The sequence below is a fragment of the Triturus cristatus genome, chromosome 6, assembly GCF_964204655.1.
Source record: "Triturus cristatus chromosome 6, aTriCri1.1, whole genome shotgun sequence".
NCBI classification, from domain to species: domain Eukaryota; kingdom Metazoa; phylum Chordata; class Amphibia; order Caudata; family Salamandridae; genus Triturus; species Triturus cristatus.
In genome coordinates this window covers 1,468,669,084-1,468,691,228 of record NC_140589.1, presented here as the reverse complement: position 1 = coordinate 1,468,691,228, position 22,145 = coordinate 1,468,669,084, and the positions used below count along the sequence as shown (strand labels likewise).

Here is a 22,145-nt window from a genome sequence, read left to right as displayed (position 1 = left end):
CTGCTCTGACAGACGGACACCACCGGAAGAGGACAGAAGTAATGTAGGAAAAATCGTCAATTCAGTGGTTTTAAAACACACTCAAATTCACAGGTTAAAAACACAGTAAGTTTTAAGCAAATTAAAAGCGAGTGGCAATTTTTAAAGTGCAAGTGTGCGTAGCAGCTTGAAAAGCATCGGGTTCAACCAACCAACAGTAGCGCTTCACTTATGCTGCGTGGTTGCCCCAGAGTGAATATTTAAGCCCAAAAGTAGTTAGCGCTAGAGCGCTAACCTGGAAACACGGTGGGCCCGCTCTGACAGACGGACACCACCGGAAGAGGACAGAAGCAATGTAGGAAAATCGTCAAATCAGTGGTTTTAAAACACAGTCAAATTCACAGGTTAAAAACACAGTAAGTTTTAAGCAAATTAAAAGCGAGTGGCAATTTTTAAAGTGCAAGTGTGAGTAGTAGCATGAAAAGCATCGGGTTCAAACAACCAACAGTAGCGCTTCACTCACGCTGCGCGGTCGACCCGAGGTGAATATTTAAGCCTAAAAGATAATTAGCGCTAGAGCGCTAACCCGGAAACACGGTGGGCCCGCTCTGACAGACGGACACCACCGGAAGAGGACATAAGCAATGTAGGAAAAATCGTCAATTCAGTGGTTTTAAAACACAGTCAAATTCACAGGTTAAAACACAGTAAGTTTTAAGCAAATTAAAAGCGAGTGGTAATTTTTAAAGTGCAAGTGTGCGTAGCAGCATGAAAAGCATCGGGTTCAAACAACCAACAGTAGCGCTTCACTCACTAGCTATGACATATATTCATATATATACATAAATAACACAGGCTAAAAAGTGAATACTCGTCTGATGCTTCTAAATAGTTCTACCTCAGTGTACCTAACCTAAGTGTAGTACGAGGTAAGAGTAGGTGCTGTTTCTTATAGTATGGTATATACTAAGTTTGTATGCCAAGGGTCCCTCTATGTTCTTGTCAACTCCATACCTTTAGAATGAGAGAGGTGGGAATCTCTTTCCGGTTCTCGAACTCTAACACCCCGCGAAGGGAGTAAAAACACTGGAAGGTGGATTATCTGCGAGCAGGGGTGACAGCGCCTGGTCAGTGCGTCAGGCCGGGATATGGTCTCTTCCGAACTTGCCGTGGCGAACCGTGCAGTCAAGTTGTGCCGAGCTGTGCCGTGGTTTGCCATAGTAAGGGAAGGTATACTTATACCTGGAAGGTGCTTAGGAATGCTAGCACTGATGTAAAGTCGGGCAGAGGAAGACGTCATGGATGAACCCCTAAGGAATAGTAGTTCATGCATAATAGATAAGTTCCTGGAGAAATCAATAATCCTAGCTAGGGAAAGTCCCGATGGCTTAAGGGTCTGGTTTCTAACAACTCGTTGTGACGTGGGATGGACGGATGTAGGTGACCATGCCTGTATTTGGATAGCATGGCAAATGCCTAAATAAGGACGGGGATTCTATGTCCAAATAGGGGCAATGTGAATTGTGCCTATATAAGTACATGATTTAGGGAAACCTATGTATGGGCATCTAAATCGAAACACAACAGTTCCAGACTGCCCCTTTGCTGCTGCAGCTTCCAGTGTTCTCTGCATATACCTTCTATGGCTTCTTTAGTGATGTGATGGTAGAGAAGCTAGGCTTTCTGTTTTGGGTAGTCCAAGAGGAACGCAAACAGTTTTTACTGCAACTCCTGATTATATAAGTCCTGGTGCGCTTCAGGGTTGTGTGGTCTCTTCTTCTAATGCTCCTTAGTGCATGGGCTTCAGGGGTTTTCGGCACGTTGATGTTCTCAGCTTTGTACGCTTAATGAGTTCTCACCTGTGGGTCCAGGAAGTCAGGCACCCCAGATTATATACATCCTGGTGCACTTGAGGGTTGTCTGCTCTCTTTCTCATTTGTGGGTCCAGCAGGGGGCTAGGCCACAACCTCCCGGTATGTTCTCAAACAGGCACCAAATGCGACATTCTCTTGTTGCTTCGTGGGAGTAGCCTTTGGTGGATATGGACTTGTGCTTCTATATACTGACATGTGTCTTTTTGGGCATGCGTCCCATCTGCCAGTTAGCATGTAGGAATCAAGCATGGCATTGTGCAGATAACTGCAGGCTTGGACTCCACTTTGGTTGCCACCTTATTGGGTTTGGGTCTCTTCTCAGGACTTTTTTTCCTCGCGGAGGGAGAACTCCGCTCTCAGCTGCGGTATTTTTCCAATCATCCCTCACATATGGGGGTCCCACCTCATGCTCTGATTACATATAGGCTTTTTTTCCCTAACCTTGGCTCTCACTTCCTTGTGCTTTGCTGCCTACTGTGGCTTTGGGATATGGGATTCATTTGTTTTCTGTTATTTTATCTGAAATACCAGGATTCAATATTTGGCAGTGCCAGTCCGAGGCTGGCATGCTTGGATACCATGTCTTTACACTTTGTGGCTTTTGCATGACTGCCTGCGGACATGGATGCTTTTGCTTGTGTTTATACGCAGACTGGTAGGACAGGGATGAGGATGGTAATGTCCTGTTTAGGTATCTGTAATCTTCAATACTCCAGTCCTAGTCTTCTTTGTCACATTTCTGGGTACTATCCCTCTCCTTCCTTCTTCAACTTGACAGAAGTGACATGGTTGTTTAGTAGCCCAGGCACTGATTTAGTAGTGGTCCTGCCATATGACAATCAGGAAAAAGAAAAGCAAAAAATAATTGGGATCGAGGACAGTTAAATCCTGACTGTTTAAAGACGCAAAGCACTTTGGTGAAGATGAGGATTCGGAGTAATAAAGATAACCATAAATAATCAGAGCATCCTTGGGTCTAGATTAGACAACTACAACGCACAATATCTCGGATCCCCTAAATTTCTTTCTAAAATGCATTCAGTCAAACCTGAAAACGCCTGCCAGCAGAACTGCTAGAACTCTCATATTTTTTTGTGCCACCCTTTTTCTGAGATCCTAACTGATTCTGGGTAGTGGTCAGGATATTGTTTAAGGCACTGTGCATAGTACAGAGATTATTCTTCGGTTTTAAAAAAAGTGCTTTGTCAGCTACTCCGCTAGCCATTTTCTGCGTTCTGACATTTAGATTGTGTTTTGTTTCTGTCAAATGGACAATTGCTATTTCCATGTATTGTCACTCTACTCGTTCCTACAAGGTAAATTCATGGTTGATTAACTTTCTGTTAAACACTAAAAAGTGCTCTTTTCTTACTGAATAATGGCATCCTGTCAGCCTATAGCTTCTCTTGCTCAGTGCCATGACTGCATGCCCAGGATATACATACACTAGAAGTAGCTTTTTACATAACACACTAGTGTATGGAACTGACATAGTGACAGCTGGAATGGCATGGAGCCACAGAATGGTTCTCGAGATTCACAGGTAGGTGGGGAATACGAGAGCCTGAAATTTTACTCCTGGGTTTGATAAAGAGAAGGCAATCAAACAGAGTGCTGAAAAGTTCCTGGCACTAGTTTTATTGCGGTATAGGGGATTAATCTCTAGGCAGTGGCTTTGAAATAGGCCTACTTTGGAAGAAGAGTCCAGAGAGATTATTAGATCGTCAGAGTGAAAAACACACAGCTATGAACATGGAAGGGTGGGGGAAGCTGGGGCTAAACACAAATTTGTAGTGTGATTTTCAAGAATCACTAAGCAACTCAATGGTAGACTTGAATGATAATATACTACGTAACTCTGAAAAAATGTGAATCCAGTGACTGGACCGGGGTGGGCAAACTGAAGCAGAAGCACTGATTGCTGACCTTGGGAATTTGTGGCGATAAGGCTGTGGTGATTGAGCTATGGTATATTAGGTGCATGGAATCTGTGGCCTCACCGGTCAAAATATTATCCCATTGAAGTTCTGATTTGATCAAAACCAAAGCTTCCTTTATTCTATTGAATGTGCTTGAAACATACATCTTGATATTGTTTGCTGTTGTTTTACTAATATAATAAAATAATGCAATGTGGTGTTTTATTTTGAGGTATTTGTAGAGAGCATATTAAATTGAGAACAACATAACAAATGCCAAACTAAGAAAGCAGATCATTTTTTCAGAGCTTTTAGAAGAGCAGAAGAGAGGAGTTGTCGGAAAGATCAAAGTAGATAAATTAAATAATAAAAAGAAAAAAAAATGAAAAAAAACTTTCCCAAAACCTCCCCCATTCCACTGCACCTGTCAAAAATGACAATGTTGTTTTGGTGAAACTGCGCCATGGAAGACACACTGAACTACAGATGCCCTGTGAATAGTTTCCAAATAATACTTAATGGAATCAAGGCTTTTAAATACAACTTACTTGCAAATAACATTCGATGGACACCTCTGGCTGAAAAAGCAAGGTTTGTATTAGGGCTGTTTTGGATTTTGAGAGCAGTGTGAGCCCTGAGGAGCAGGGAGGGCACTCCTCGGTGAATATCACAGGCAGCAGGTATGGGCACGCCCATGCCTGCTGCCTGCGCATTCATTCGTAAGAGAGGCAGTCTTGTTAAAGAATGGAGAGGGGATGACTTTTCTAGCATAAAATACTACTAAAAGCAGCCAAGCGCCAAGAAACCCAAGGGTAGACTATATAAGTCTTTTTAACATAACATTCCCTACAATCAACTAACAACTTCACTTCAAAACAATTAACAAAATACGTTTGCATCTTCATATATTGTAATCAAAAGTAAAAAGACAGTCCTGTTGAATATGTATACTGCGATATGCGCGTGAAGATGTGTACACAAGCTTACAAAATGCTCGCATCTGACAAACGTGAAAACTTTGATGCTTAAATATTGTTCTGAAAGTGCACTCGGCCTCGGAGGGTTGTAACAACGGCATTACAAGCAATTACTTGTTGTGTTTGCAAGTCCCCGGTGGCCATCATTAGTCTACCTGTTGACACACCAGCTCGCCCGCGCTACTGTTAATCTAGCAATTGATTTGCGCATGGGTGTAATTACCATCGCTGATGGTGTCTGAGCCCAGCTTCCCCACCAGGGTCCTGTCAATCAGCACTTTTTCCAGCTGCGGCCCGGAGAGGCTTAACGACACCAGCACACCTGAACCAAAGAGGAGCTGAAAGAAAATAACACGAAAAGCCAAGAGTCAGAAGGAAGTATTCGGAAACCGGCGTTTTCTAAAGCAGCAGCTGATCCCACGCAGAGGCCTACTGAAACGTAATTACAAACACAGTTTTAACGTTGTTTATTAAAAAAAAAAAAAACAGTCAATGCAGAGAATAGGTAACAGCAAAAATAGATGCGCGCCAATGAAACGAAGTGAAGTTAAATGGCGACAAAAGAAAATGGCATTTATATCGGCTAATGTCCATATGCAGATAAGGGGTTAAAAAAGACTACCATAATCTTGGGGTGTGACGACAAAACAAAATGGCGATACGTAGAACGTGCCTGGAAAAAAATAGAAATATCGTGTAATTTTTCTTTCACATATTATATGTTAAGATTTGCTATTGCTATTTAAGGAATATCAAACAATTAGCAAATTACCCGTGGTGTACTTTCACTCAGAAATTACAAATATCAAGCCTAGTCATAATTGTCCAGCAAGTGAAGGGTGTAAATACTTTTGGCACTTTCGTCATGCGTAACCAAATGATGCCACCCGCTATCAGGGCATGTGCTCGGTATCTTTCAGAAGCTTTGAATAGCTCAACTCAAGCATAGTCAATTCTGGTATGATTCACAGGGCAATAGAATGCCAGCATATGACGACATATGAGAGTACCACGCTTCACCACTTCCCTACCTAGTTTAAAACAAAGACAATACTGGGCGATCAGATGCCAACCATATTTTTCTGGATTTGGTTCCAATATTTGCTTCCACAACACCTGCTGTTATGCAGTTAACACATTTCACTGCCCTCAGGTTAAACCTTATAACTTCAACTTCTGATCACCTCCCAATACAGAATAATACTAGCCTCTTGTACAGTGTAAATTCCTTTGAGGAATTTGAAAATGTGAGTATATATGCCCAATCCACCTGTTCTCCAGTCAATACACTCACATCTCTTTTAGCCTAATGAATACACCATATCACATAAAGAAGCAGATTTAACTCCTTACTGCTGTTGGATTTGCACACTTCTGTGCCAGAGTTTTTTCTTTTTTTTTTCTTCAAAACAGATTTTTATTTATGCTGACAGCCACATATGGCCCTACGGCCCGAATTCACGCATATTCAGAGCAATGTACATATGTACGGCAGTAGTATATACACCAGTACGTATCGATAACAGAATAACATTCAATAATACAACAAAATGTGTCCTGTCGCTGGTGTACTCCCCAGCTTTCACCCTCCCGCGCCGCGATATCTCCTACCCACTTGAGCCATACACTATTTTACAAGTTAGAATCCCTATCAACCCTCATTGTTATTTGAATTTCTAACGCGCATGGCTACTCCTAGGAGTGTCCCGGCGCGAGCATAGGGAAAACAAAGCATTACCTGACCTTAGATAAAAAGATGAGTTTTTAGCAATTTTTTAAAAGCAGCAAGATCCTCCACACAGCGAAGTGCCAAGGAAAGCGCATTCCAAGCACGGGCCGCATGAACGGCCAAGGAAGCGCCCCCCAGGCGATGCCGCTGGAAACAAGGGACCTTCGCCAGCCTAAGGGATGAAGAGCGCAAAGTCCTCCCTGGGACATAAAAGGAGAATCGTTTCTGCAAATAGCCCGGCCCTAGACCATGTAGTGCCCGATGGGCTATGGTAAGAGATTTAAACAGCACTCGAGCCTTAACCGGAAGCCAGTGCAGGGAACGGAGGTAGCCCCGCACACTCTCCCTAGGCGAGATCCCACCCAAGAGGCGGGCCGCCGCATTCTGGATCACTTGAAGTTTATTGAGGGAATAAGCTGGGATCCCCACATAAAGCGCATTAGCGTAGTCCAAACGGGACAGAATAAACGCACGTACCACAGATTCACGTGCAGCCTGCGGAAGAAGCGGAAAAAATCTTCTCAGGACTCTGAGGAGCCCAAAGCAGCAGCCCGCAAGTCTCTTAACTTGGCTAGAGAAGGAAAGATTTCCATCAAACCAAACTCCCAGATTCTTTGCGATCTGGCTATTAGACAATGGGGGTGGAAACTCAGCTGGCCAGATCGAGTCTCTAAACCCAGTCGGAAAGTCACCAAACAAAAGAACCTCTGACTTGTCTTCGTTACATTTTAATTGGGCCTTCGCCAACCACTTGAAAACCGAAGATAGACAAGACTGCACGGGGGCCACAGTAGCCACATTCTTATCCCAGGTAAACAATAGCTGAGTATCATCAGCATAGGCAATCACCTTAGCCCCCAAACCCTCCGCCAAAATAACGAGAGGGGTGAGGTAGATATTAAACAAAAGGGGGCTAAGGGATGAACACTGGGGGACCCCTGTGCAGACCCGCTGAGGTGAAGAGGCCGCCGGAGGTAGCCAAACTTGCTGAACCCGGCCCTCCAAGAAGGACTTAATCCAGCCCCAGGCTGAGCCAACAACACCAATCTCCGCCAATCTGTCTAGCAGTAGGGGATGGGGGACCATATCAAAAGCAGCCGACAGGTCGAGCAGTACCAAGGCTGCTCTCCCGCCGGCATCGAGACACTCCCGAATCGCTTCTGACACTTCCACCAAAGCTCCTTCCATTCTCTACAACTATTGCTACAGGGGTCGGAGGCTCCAAATAAAGGCCGCGGTAGGCTGCCCATCCCTGCCAGATTTTGGGGTGGTTCGTGCCAGAGCTAAAAAAAAAAATTCTGTTGTTTAAACACATGTACCTCTTTGTGCGTCCACAAAACGATGTTTTCTGCACATTTTGGGCTATGCATTGGCCCAAACCCTGCGTAAACGTCTCATTGCAGCCAAAACATATAATGAAAAACGTGGAGAAATTTTCATTTTATGAAGTTAGGGCCAGATGTAGGAAGCCAAATTGCATCGCAAACGCTGAAATTTGCAATTTGGCTGTGAGCAATGTAGGTAGGCAAATACCCTCTTGCAAAATAAGGAATCGCAAAAATTGTGATTCCTTATTGTGCGCAAGCATTTAGAGAATCGCAATTTGCGACTCCCTAAATGCTATGCTAATAGGCATCGCAAATTGCGATTTTGCCTTAAGGAATCGCGAATTACCACCAACTCCAAGTTGGTGGTATTTTGCGATTTCCTTTAAAAAAAGCACTTTTTTGCTTTTTTCAAAGTGCCATGTGGCACACGGGCATGTATGTGCGCCACATGTGCACACATGCACATTTCAGGGGTGCAACAGGGTGTCCTTCTGGAACCCTTGCACCCTTGAAATTGCTCACACAATTTGCGAGTACCTCTTGGTTACTCGCAAATTGCTTGCACAAATCCCATTCATTCCTATGGGTCTCTTGCCCCATAGGAAAGAATGGGAAGGTATTCCTTGATTGCGAATCTCAATTTGCGATTCGCAATTAAGGAATATTAAGGAACGCAATTATTTTTGAGATTCCTACATACATTCCATTTTGCGAGTCCTTAATAGCGAATCAGACTTTTTTTTTTTGCTCGGTGCCAGACGTCTCTCATGCTAGCTCATTCGCTGGGAGATCACACTCAACTTTTCCATTGTCAGTTTTTTAGCATTTTTTCCAAAATATGGTAATTCCCTCCAGTGTCTTTAATTCAAGAAGATTTTCGTGCCAAAGCTTGCTCCCAAATTTTGTTCCTCTGGATTTCCTAAGCACAGTGGTATCTGACATGTATTTGGCTTTGTGTAGATTTGGAGTGCTCACAGATGATAAACTGTCTGCTTGCATTTGTGAAATTTGGAAATCAACTGAAAGCAAAATGATGGTTTAGGATAATGATCTTTTCATTCCCAGGTATCACCCCTGGGCTGTATAGAAACCTTGCACAAACATATAGTTTCAACATCTACATATCATAAGGTTTCTATCCCTTGGCGCCAGACCAACGTTGCCCCGACTGGCTCACCTGGAAAATGTGCTAAATAAGACGTTTACCAGATTTTAAGCATTTCTCCCAAAACATGGAAGTGTCCTTCAGTCTTCCTCACACAAGAACATATGACCTGCCAAGGCTTGACCTAAAAATGTGTTTCCCTTCGGTAATCTGAGTGTGGGGTTATCAGACAGGTGTGGGTTTTCTATGCGTTTGGCAGGGATCCAAGTACAAGACACCAGGGATGTTTTGGTTGGTGGGAGACTCCATAGGGATGTATGCAGTACTTGGGCTCAGTTGCCACCCAGGGCAACCTACCAACCCCAGACATTTCAAAGAATTGGAGAAACTGGGGAATCTACAGTGATGTGGCTTGCATGAATCCAACACCTGTATTACCCAAGATTCACTGCCAATGTCAAAGTATGTGTAAATAGAAAAAAACACACATGTTCACTTTTTGTTACAGAAAACTCCATAACGTCTGGTAAATGGCACAAGTCCGACCATCAAGTATTCCCACAGTGCTGCTGATTAAAAAAAAGTATTTCACACATACATGGGTGCTTGACATGGTCACAGATTTGGCCGTTTCTGTCAGTTATCATAGGTCCCATCCACATATGTGAGCAATTGGGAGAAGTGTGGGATCACTACATGTTGGAAGCGTAGCTGTTCCCCATGAATTTCAGGTCTTTCTGCCATAGAAATGTGAATAAATATTTTTTTTATCAATGTTTGAACCATACAGGAAATACTTGTAAGACCATGTGGTTCCATCCATGGAAGCCACACCACCAGCACTACTCCAGGGGTACGGTCTTCAGAAATATCTGCGGCAGATATATTTCCTGGGGTGCCTGAAGACACCAGGAACAGGCATGTGTTATGAGCCTGAGCAAGGGGCCAGAAGCTTATTGGATTTTATTCTTTAAGCTGAGAAAAAATCCAAACATGTATCTCCTGTCTAGTACACAGAATTGTGTTTCGGTGCCCCAGAAAGGAGAGAGACAAGTGTAATTTTTTTCTTAGAATAAGAAAAAATCCAAACGGTGTGCAACTACTGCTGATTTAAGTGTCTTGGCTAGTCGTTCTGCCACTTTCTTAAAAAAAGGCTTAAACCCAGATGGTTAGTCTGGGTCTATCTTCCTACAAACTTTCTTGTGAGGTTGCACAGGGTTGTGAGCTGTTCTGCTCATATCTAATATCCGTGTGGAACCCCTTGCTTTGCTCATCCGGTCCTTTCATTTTCAGTTCTACTGCTATGCAGATGACACTCCGATACTATGTAGAATGAGTGCCCCTTCTGCTGACAACTATTTTCCACATCAATCTCTTTCCATATTACTCCACTGTAAGGGCCATCATTGGCTAAAATTAACCATCAAAAAAAGAAATTCTGATGGCCAGCCTATGATTTGACAACACACAAGAGGAGGAGTCAGAAGATACACTGGGTTCGTTCTCCCGTATTAGCATACAGTTCAACAATCACTACTACATCTCTAGGTTCGACAGTCTAAAAACTACAATACATAGATGCCACAGGGATATCGCCTGTAATACTAAATAATTTTTCTTGCGGATACCGTTTTTACCCATAGAGTGTGACTACAGGTTTCCCTCTCCCCTGGAGGAACCATGAGAAGATATCTGAAATTATTACATGTATTTGCTGTGTGTTCTTAATTTTGTGTTTTTAATTTGTTTATATTTTGTCCATTTTATTAGATATAGTAGACGTGAGCAGTGTCACCTTGTCTTGAAAATACAGGTGTTTTCTGTTTTTGGGACAACACTAGATGTGCACACCTACAACGTTTTTTACATCACTTCTCTATTCACTAAAAAGTGCTCATCATAATAATATAAAAGTTGTACATGATAACGAAGGGTAGAGCACCCATATAGCCACAGGGCTGTCAAGACTAACTCACCTTTTTTATCTTTACAGAAACAGAGACAGTGATCTCCCACAAAGTGGTAATAATACACACCTTTCTATAAGCATGCATGAACATGCGTCTATTGTAATATACCAGGAGCGGTACAGGGGAGCTTCGCTCCCTAGGTCCTAATGAAAAGCCAATAGGGGCACGGCTTGAAACATGTTGGATCTGTTAGGGGACTAGGTACGTTATAACTTGGTTCCCTAATGTTTCCCCCTTTTTAATCATACCAACTAGAGGTCAGAATAAATAAGTTACACCTACTAGCCAGGCATTTTTAAGTTTCACCCTAACCCCCACTCTTCTCCCAACCACCACCATTTTTATCATTGTATACATAACAAAGTGCTACAGTGTAGTCCGTAGGTTGCAGCAGGCCCTGTTCCGCAGCAGAACGGGATGGACCCGATGATGAAGCATGCCACCAAGGGGTAACCCTGGTGGGCGAGGGTTACACAAAAAACCTATTGGTTTCCCAAAGCGAGGGTTAGCCCCTTTATCTCAGTATGGCTGGGTTCCCGTTTTTGTTTGACAACACACATTTTGTCCACATAATTTTGGAAGAGGTCCTACTCCTTCTCAAACTGAGGAGCTTGGGTGCTGACCTCGATGACTCTTGCTTTATACCTACTGTCAAGAATATTTTCTTCAGTTCTATCCTCATCCACCTTCATGCTGAAGAAACAATGTCCTATTCTTCATCTTCTTAAATTCGAGGCATGCCGGACGACCATCATGGTCTTTACTGAGTCTAGATTGGATTATTTGTAACACCATTTATTTGGATATTAGGCATACCTGCTACTGAGCACTCATGCAATCTAGAATCACTCAAGCTCCTAACTTTAGTTGTTTGTGCTACATTCTGAAATTCCTACATTGGCTGAACATTTAGGTTGATGTTTTAAAGTACTATAGCCCCCTCAATACTCTTTCTCATGTTTTATCTTCTCTTGCCCAACAAAACACCTCCCCAACAGACCTTTTTGGACTGCGCAACATTGTTTACTATTGCTTCCAAAATATTGTATAGCTCTACTTGGAAACCAATCTTTTTCAGTTTTTTTGTCCTCTCTCTGAATGCTTAGGTGGGAACCTTACGATTCATTGCTGATCACCTCTAACTCCGAAAGAAACGTACAACCAATCCCTTTGCTAAGGCCATCAAATATTCACAGTCCTTTTGCTAACTACTTGCCTACCATGTGTGTCAAAGAGACCCTCTGGACGATAATTCACTCTCCAAATCTTGTATATCATAACATTTGGCTCCTTGCTGGGGGAAGACGCCTGCCTATCTGTGACCCAGAAAGTATTCAGACACTGTTTTTTTTCTTAGGCTAAACAAATCCAAACAGTGTCTGGCTTTTGCTAGGGCAGAGACACACAGCTTCTTCGTTTCCCAATGCTTCTCTTGGATGAAGAGGCAGTGTAAAATGAAGGATTAGTATAACATTGAAATACAACGTGGGAGACTGGAAGAGAAGGGACCAGGAACGATCATGGTCCATACCCCTTCCAATCTCCACCTCCTGGTTCAACTTCTCTGTTGGTGGGATGGGAGTAGTGTTGGGGGTGAGGATAGGACAGGCTGGACTGCTCCTCTTGCCCTCTCTACCACCAACAAAAAAGTGGATCTAGCTAGTGGATAGGGCTAAGGAGGAGCAGAGGGCACTAATAGCCATATGTAGTCCCTCCTGTAGCCCTGCCCAATTTTCAATGCTTGCAAAGACCTGGAAGGTGCAACGGAATAACTCCCAGGCTAATCCATATATGTGTGTCTGTTGTCACTAGTAAAGTCACAAGCATATTAATGAGGAGACCGGAAACTGACAACCTAACGCATCATTCGCTAGTTTACCAGTTCCTGCAATGGATTAGGCACAGCAATCTCCTTCCTCCCACCACCAAAACCAGGAGAAGGTTGCGTCCCATCGGGGGCAACACAAAAACATTTTTAAAATACAGGCGCCAATGGGGCCATTATCCTATTGACATATGTATGCATCATAAGGTTTTCTTGTGGATGCCCTATCATGACACATACATATGTCAAAAGGCAGCAAAATAAGGGAAATGGCTTGCAGGCAACATTTACAGAGGGACCAGTGCAGGAGCCAGGGTGGAGTAGTGGTGAGCTGAGGGTGACTGGAGTTTAAAGTGCACATTGGTGACGTGGTGGCTACTATAGAGTGCACCCAGACATGGTCTACCAAAAACTCTCCAGTACAATCATCAATCTACTGGTCATTCTCACTTGAATTAGAACCCATGACCTTAAGAGGTACTAACTTGTACGGCTATGACATTTCACATGGTTTATTTTAGCCGGGCCTACCTGATGCTGAGAGAGAAAGCTACAATGTCCCTTTTACTGTGACGAAGAGGGGATGAACAGCTGAAGAAAAGAAAACCATTTGATCTGTTCAGTGTATTGTCAAGCACCTCCCTTCGTAAAGAATGTGTTACGGTGTTAAATAGAATGATTTGTCTAGGTAAAGGCACCTGGAGAAGTCGGAGTCATCTACTATGATACAGTACTTTGTGCACCATGGTAATGTTTGGGTGTTAGCAACTTACTGATTAGTTAGCCCGGAAACGGAAGCTTCTAAGGAGGATTAGGTCATGTGATCCTCAGCCTTCAATCCGTTATGTGTGTCTTGTCCTGGCCTATGTGTGTCTTGCCCTGGACGTGTCCTAGGTTAGTGCATATTTTCTTATGCCTCTTGTTGCGGTTTCATAGGTGAGCCTGTGTTCTTAATCGTATTCACCATGCTACTTTGGAATTGAGTAATACCACCACATAGCACTCTGCAAGGGGGTGGTTTTACAACTTACCACCAACCCATGTAAGTGTCTGTGTACAGCATAGGTATATATAGGATTTGTGCAGCTCATTTTATGGAGAGGTGTTGAAATGTGAAGGGTATTTGGTAATAAAGATCACTTTGTAAATGTGGTACTGGATTATACATTCAGGATTTGGTATTCAGGAAGGAAATTATGGGGAAGTGGTAAACCCGAAGGTGGACTGGAAGGGAGAAGAAGGAAAAGGAGAGTAGGTGTCTAGGTATTTCTCTTCTGCTTCAGTGTGACCTTGACCTCGCCTTGCCCTTTTGACTCATGTTGGTGTCCACCTCCTGCTGTTTTTCTTGTTAGCTGCTCCTTCTGCCCCTGCCTCGGTAACTGCTCTTTTTTGTTTGTGCCATCTGTTCAATCTGCCTCCTATCTCTGTTTAACTGCTCCTCTTTTAATCCTTTGTTCCTCTTGACTTTCCGATTGTGCATCTTTTGCTCCTACTGCTCCATCTTGAATCTTGGTCTCTTCTGCCAGTTTGTGCTCCTGACTTGCTCCAAAAATTGTGTTTTCCCACCTTGGAGCTCCGGCTGGACTTTCCTGCTCTTGCTGAGCCCACCCACGCGCTCTACCACTCTCCAAGGTCCTGCTTAATAAAGGCCGGAGTGCTCTTCTGCTTCAGTGCAACCTTGACCTCGCCTTGCCCTTCTGACTCGTGCTGGTGTCGGTCTCCTGCTGTTTTTCTTGTTAGCTTCTTGTTCTGCCCCAAAATTGGTAACTAATCTTAATTGTTTGTGTCATCTGTTCTATCTACCCCCTGTCTCTGTTTAACTGTCCCTTTTTTGCATCTTTTGCTCCTCTTACTGTTTTGTCTAGCATCTTGGTCTCTTCTGTCAGTTTTTGCCCTCCCAACTTGCTTTCCCGCCTTGCTGCTCCCACCAGATTTTCCTACTTCCACTGCCAAACTTTCCTGCTCTTGCTTTGCCCCCCCACCTCATCCCAACACTCCTCCCACACTCCAAGTCCCTCTTTAAAGGAGGCCACAGTGCACCAAAGGCAAGCACGTCCGCACCTAACGCCAGGAACCCTGGTCCAAATGCATCCCACAGCTATACCGCTGATGAACTCCAACTGCTTAACCCTGGACACTGCCACAAATGCTCCTGCCGAGCAACACCTTAGTCCATGGTGGACCCCTTTGCTTGCTCTTATTGCCACTTCACCTGCCTCCAGACTCTTGCTCCCACCGCCCACACACACACTGCACCCCTCAATAAGTTAGAACTCAAGACCCACACTCACACAGCATTATACACCCACCCTGCCCAACAACACTCACTTGCATGCTTGCTCCTCAACACACGCTTGCTCAACAAGCACTCCACCGAGATTTGGGACCTCATTGACTCCAAGGTACTGGACCTCCTCTTCCTCACTGAAACGTGGTTCAAACCCACACTGGCACCGGACATCATCACAGTCATCTCTACTGGGTACAAAATCCTGCACCAGCACCGACCCGATTAACCGGGAGGAGGAATTGCCATGATCCACAGAGACATCAAGTGTATCTCTTGCACTTACCCACAAGCCACTTTTATGGAACACATGCACTTCAAGCTTCAGACAGACAGTAAACCCGTTATTAAAGGCACCCTCGCTTACATGCCTACAGACCCACTTCAGCAACTTCTTCACTCACCTCACCGCACACCTTGCCATGGGCACTAAAGACTCCATACCCGGCGATCTCAACTTTTATCTCGACAACCCCACAGACTCCAACTCCACAGACTTGCTCAAGAGTCTACTGAACATCAGCTTTACCCAGCTCGTAAAAGGCCCTACCCACAATGCCAGACACATCCTTAAATGCCATCTTGTCCTCCAGTGACAAGGTTCAAGTCAGCCACATCACTCCACTCACATGGACAGACCACTCTATCGTCCACTTCCACATAACAGGGCCACCAACCACCCCTAAGGAGTCTAGCAACACCTCAAGCCGCTGCTGCAAGAAAGTTACTCACATTGAATGGCTCAATGCCTTTCAACTAAACTACCCAGACACCACCAACGACAAACAACATCAACAACTGGATCCCCATCTGCACTAACACCCTGGTACCCCTGAAAAACACCAAACCCAAAAGATCCAACAAACAAGTTACCTGGTACAACCCTGACCTCAGAGAATCCAAGAGTTTGCAAACAACTCGAAATGAAATAGAGAACAACCCGATAAACCACCACAAAAAACATCTACAAGGCTGCACTTAGACACTATCACCATCAAGTAACAGAGACCAAGAAAAAGGCTCTGACCCTGAGAATCACATATAGATCCAACAAATGCAAGGAACTTTTCACCCTCATCAAGAAATTAACCATCCCAACAGCCGCAACCGAAACATCACCCTTACACAAGAACTCAGCAACAACCTCTCCAACTTCTTCCACAATAAAATAACAAGATCTACAGCAACTTCGAACCACAGCCTCCCTCCATCGACCTTCCCAGCCTGTTAACCTCATCAACCCAAGACTATCAACTGACAGCATGTAACCCTCTATCCATCGACGACACAGCAACAATAATGAAGACATTCCACTAAGGGGCTTCGACAGACCACTGCACCCACCATAACTACAACCTGTAAAGAGCCATGATCAGTGCTGCACTCAATTCCATCATCAACACCTCCCTCAAGACAGTCACCTTCCCAGACAGCTGGAAAGACGCCAAAGTCACCGACGTCCTCAAAAAACCCTCAGCTCACTCCAAAGTACTTAGCAACTACCAACCTATCTCGCTGCTCCCCTTCCCAGCCAAAGTCATTGAGAAGACAACTCTCTGACGACTCAGAATACCACAAACTCCTGGACGACTCGCAACCAGGATTCTGAAACAACCACAGCACCGAAATTGCCCTCATGACTGCCACAGACAACAATATACGCATCATCCTCGACCACAGAGGACACCGCTCTTATCATCCTCGATCTCTCCGCCACTTTCAACACCATTTCCCACCACACACTCATCACCAGACTACACACAGCGGGAATACAAGGACCAGCACCCAAATGTATAGCTGCCTTGCGCTCCGGAAGAACACAATGAATCAGGCTCTCACCTTTCACTTCAGAACCCAAGGACCTCATATGCAGAATCCCAAAGGGATCACCACTCAGTCCCACACTCGTTAACACGTACATGATTCTTCTGGCAAACATCATCAGATCACACAGAATCCACAACATCTCCTAACCCAATGACACCCAGCTAATTTTTTACCTCTCAGACAACACCGTCAGCACCAGGACAAACGTAAAGCAATGCATGACCAGCGTGGCTAATTGGAAGAAAGAAAACTGCCTCAAGCTCAAAACCAACAAAACTTAAGTGCTGATCTTCGGGAACAAGAGCTTACCTTGGGACTTCACCTGGTGGCATGCCGATCTTCGACTCACATGCACCCAAACAACCATGCTAGGAACCTAGGCATCATCCTAGACAACAACCTCACCATGAAGTCCAAGGTCAAAGCCATCATCTCCTCATGCTTTCACATCCTCCACATGTTACGCAAAATCTTCAAGTGGCTCCCACTGGAAACAAGAGTTACCATCATGCAGGCCCTAAAGACAAGCAGATTGGACTACAACAACGCACTCTGCACCCGGCATCTCAACCCGTTTCCTTCACAGACTTCAAACCATCCAAAACGCTCCTGCCAAACTCATTCACCTATCAAGCCTCAAAATCCTGGAACGACCTCCACCAACGCATAAGGGCCTCCTCCTCACTTCTTGGGTTCTGCAAGAAGCTAAAGACCCTGCTATTCAATTAGTCTTCTAGCAGGACCATAAAGACTGCCTGTATTCAGGACCAGCCTCGCCACATGCCTACACTCACCAACTCAGCATCTGGATACCCTCACAGCTGACAAGCAGCACTCTACAAATCCACCTTACCTTACAGAGACAGAAAGTAAGGTGATATAGTACAATGTCATTCCCAGGTTTTTAATACTTTGACAGCTTGTGCTAGAATACTATGGCACCAGGATAATTTGATCTCCATATATACAATTTGAATTGTCTCAGTTTAGTTAAAGGTTTCTTTCCATCCAGTGATTTACCTTTTGTAGCTATTCAAGTTGTGTGGGCCAGAGGAGGATGGCTGTTTGTTTTGGAGATTTGTGTGCCCTCATTATAAATGTAGCAGGTTAAGCTTTGGGAGCTGATCAAATCCCTTACTGGTGTGGTGTATAAAATGAAAGACAAAGAAGGCTGTGCACTGTGGGACTCACAGGAGAACTGGTGTGTCTGTAAATGGAGGGTACCAGTTGTTCTACAGGTAAGGAGAGAGGCCTGTCCAGTTCTGGTGGGCTACGAAGCTTGATTTGGTGAGTGTGTTGATTCAACTTGTCAGAAGTTGGACACGTCTAGGGTTATGGATATCCTCATATTACTAGTGTAAATGATAAGCAGCAGGCCATCCCATATTGATATTAAGGTTGACTATGTAACCCTCATTAGCCCAATTCGAATTAAGTTAGGTCAAGTCCTTTGTGGGATTCTGGCAACTGTGTGAGGCTGATTGAAGGGTGACGAGGTGGTGGAAGCAGAAAGGGAAATGCAGGAATGCAGAAAGAAGGGTGAGGAGGGGAGGTAGTTGTCGTTGTAGTGGTGCGTGCAGTGGATGGAGCTGGGGGAGGTTTAGTGGTGAAGAGGCCTTATCACATTTAACTCAGACCATTTGCTTTACTTGTTGAAAACAGCTCATTTTAAATGCAAAAACCAAACTTTGCTTTCAAAATGTGTCACTTTGAGCCACTTATGATCTCTGCTACTCCTTAGCATGTGGGAAAGGTACATGCGATTTGCAGCAGGTAATTACTCTAAAGTATGCCTTTCACATTCCTCTGAATCATAATAACCTGTTTATTTTTGTTTAGAGCTCACACCGCCACGAGACCACTTCGCAGAACTAATAAAAACATAACGAGCAGAAACCTGCGAGGTAGTTGTAGAGAAAATGGATCCATGTTACTTGGCGAACTTCCTTTAATGTATCACAAATAAAGAACTGTACGTGATGCGTCACCACTGATATATATATATATATATATATATATATATATTTTATTTAGTGGGTTTATATAGCGAGTACATGGCTTGAGAACGTCAAAGCGTTTTAACTGGACGAGTTCCAAATATAAAGAGTAACACAACTGGAGTCCGTAGACACTTGAAGAAATATTTGTTTTCCATGGTTTGTGTGTGCAAGGTGTGAGTGAATGTTTACAGATGAATGCATTACTTTTAAAACACCATAGAGCAATCACTGTTTTGCAGTGACAAGTAGACAGAAAATTGTTTGTTGTGTTTTTATATCATAAATCTACATGTTTACAGATGAGTACATTATTTTTTTAATGTAGACTTTTGTATCTTCTATATCATCCACTGTGTTGCAACTGCAAATAAGTTGATAGACAAAATTCGGAATTTTATTTTTATATCATAACTTCCATGGATATGCAATATACATAGCAGCGTTGGCACCTCAGCTATGACAATAAAATAGTCTCGCTCCCATTAAAGGCGAGAATATATAAATGATGTGACATCACTTCCTGCGATGAGGGGACGCTGCTCTTCATTTCCTCCGAGGTAGTACTCCTCACAGTGTCATCAGCAGATAGCATCTCTGTCGCTTGGTTCTCAGCAGTGCCACATGTGGGGCACGTACTAGGTAGGACACTAGCGCAGGTTGCGTTAGCCCCTTCGGAATTAGCACCCTCAGCCGCCTGTCAGCGTCAGCCAGCTAACAAGGAAGGAAAGCCCTGCTTATTTTTGCTGCTTTCAAAGTTTTGGCGCGCAGTGGGAGCTCACTAATCCGCAGGGACGTCCTGAGGTCCCGTCGCCTCTGGAGGGCAGCGAGAGGTTAGGAGAAGCGAAATCCTTAATAAACCAAGTGTTTGTCCACCCTGGTGCTTATCCTGTCGCCCCAGCCCTGTCTTCGAATGAAATGTATAAACCCCTTTTGCGCACTCTCTGTTGCACCGTGTCCTTTGGCAATATTAAAAGGTTTTCTCAGCTACTGTAAAACAATAAGCTGATAATTGGGGCATTAGGACACGGTAGGAAGCACCCGCAGCTGCGCTCGAGACTGCGCCTGGAGTCAGCGCGTGCAGAGGGGCACATCTTCCTCCGCTGAGCTGGCCCGCCGCTGCTATCTGGGGAACAAGAAGCCCCTCCAGAACCCTCAGGTGAGTCAGGGGCCCGGATGTGCATTTGTTTATCTCCGGGTCCCAGCTCTGAGGCACGGAGATATTGACATCCTATGGTTGTGACGGTTAGGAGGGTCCTACGCAATGAAGGGGGTTGGAGTCCTCACGGGATGCCAGAAATAATAAGTACACTGTCTGTAAAAATCGCTAGTATATCAAGTCTCCATTTCAAAATGTATATAACTTAATAAAAATGCATTTACATATTAAAGTTCTTTGGGTTGGCATAGCAAATTCGCCTTTTCTGCGTGGTACACGGATTTTCACCTTTTTTCTGAGAACTATTTCTTGCTGGTATAAGTACTCTGTGACTTTGCTAATAAGTGTCACAGTGTGTGTGCTCTGGCCATTGCAAGTATAAATGTATCGACTGATTAATTAAAATCATTTACAATCACTCAAAACATGATATTAATAACAACATCATTTAACAGAGCCATGAGTTAAAAAGCAACCCGATGCGGATATGTACGTATATCCAACATTGCTGTAAACAGGCATTCATTCTTGCAAGAGTCTCAACCCAGACATTATTTGTATAATAAAAAAAAATGCAATATTCTTATTAGACAACAAAAGATGCCTTCTGTGTGTATGCTACCAAAAAATCTCAACATTGCCAAAACAGAGTCGTGGCCAATAGCATTTCATTTAACTAACTCATCTCACAAGGCCAAAACTCTGCATCTTTTAGCTATGGCCAAAGTTACTTAGCAGGAGGACTTGTGCAAAGCGTTCACAAAACGTAAAAATCAACAGTGTTTAAAATCATACTGATGAGTTAAAAAACACAAGAGAGTAAAATCCCATAGCCGGTATAGAGAACAGAAACAGTACAACGCTGAAAATACAATTGGTCAGTGGTTGTCCAAGACCAAAGACATCAGACGATAAAGCGTGAAGTGCCATGCTTCCGCTTACGGCGGTCTGGGACAGAAGGGTGTGTGCCACCTCGCCAATGCAAATCCTAGCACCATGGCGTATGGTACAGAAGGGTGTGTGCCACCTCGCCAATGCAAATCCTAGCACCATGGCGTATGGAACAGAAGGGCTTGTGCCACCTCGCCAATGCAAATCCTAGCACCATGGCGTATGGAACAGAAGGGTGTGTGCCACCTCGCCAATGCAAATCCTAGCACCATGACTTCTGAAATCCTCCGGCAAGAGGCTTAGAGACTAAAGTGGATATCTTTCATTCCTTTCACAATGAGTTGTTGAAGTGCAGCATGTTTGGCATTTATCAGAGTTTTGCTCACCTGATAGAGCAGATGACCAATCACAACAAGCATTGGCATAGCCAATAGGTCTCGCTTTTGGGACCTTGTTGGAAAACCACACTCCCACTCTGAAAGGGTGGTGGTGGTCTTCCGGACACACTGTGGTAGCTTGGCTCCAGTGGTCAGGAATCAGGCACCGTGCTAAGCATACAATATACCCATACAATAACCATGCGTGCATCCGTTCCAAAAACGACTCTACACCGTAAAAATTATGAAAATATCTCTCTTTATCTTTTTCTCTTAGTTGCTGATTGGAAAAATAAATAAGTCAATCACAATATACAAATTTTAAATAGTGCAGGTCAAATAAATACTGTCTAAAGATTCAATAAATAGGGATGATCATAAATACAAGGGACATAAATATAAGTGCAGGGAATACAGGCAATTAAATATTCTGAGGCAATAAATACTGTACCAATAAATATTGTGCACCAACAAGTCCTGTGGACCAATAAATATAGTAAAGCAATAAATAGGTAAAACACAATAAATACAGTGCCCCCAATAACTAATTAAAAGTATACAGCAACACTCATGTAATCAGATCACTTTTCAATTCCTAAGGGCTGATTTGGCCCAGACACAGCTTGTAGGGTTGCGGAAGGCTTGAGGGGGGCTACTCCCTGGCTGGGACAAGGCTGAGGCCTAAACTGAGGTAGATCAAGGGGGGAATACCAGTGCCCTGGCTTTCTCTCTCCACACAACCTCTCTAGGTTAGTCCCAGTTCACCCCTGGCACAGTCAGGTTGGTTTCAGCACCTCCCTAGCCCCTTAGAGTAGTCTCTCAGGTCTCCACAGGGCCTTAGGCGCCCTCTACTCCACTTACTGCCCTTTTTCTGATGCTCCGACGCCGCTGGTGTCGTGTC

The 22,145-nt window shown here is 44.1% G+C and overlaps 1 protein-coding gene across 5 annotated transcripts in view; it reads right to left on the bottom strand.

Moving 5' to 3' along the window:
- Positions 1 to 22,145, bottom strand: part of WDPCP (WD repeat containing planar cell polarity effector) — a 2,309,940-nt gene that overhangs the window by 1,438,473 nt on the left and 849,322 nt on the right. For all 5 annotated transcript variants that reach the window (XM_085612555.1, XM_085612557.1, XM_085612554.1 and 2 more), the window contains one exon: positions 4,973 to 5,087. In XM_085612555.1, the coding sequence (XP_085468681.1) occupies positions 4,973 to 5,087 (115 nt within the window). The remainder of the gene's footprint in view (positions 1 to 4,972; positions 5,088 to 22,145) is intronic.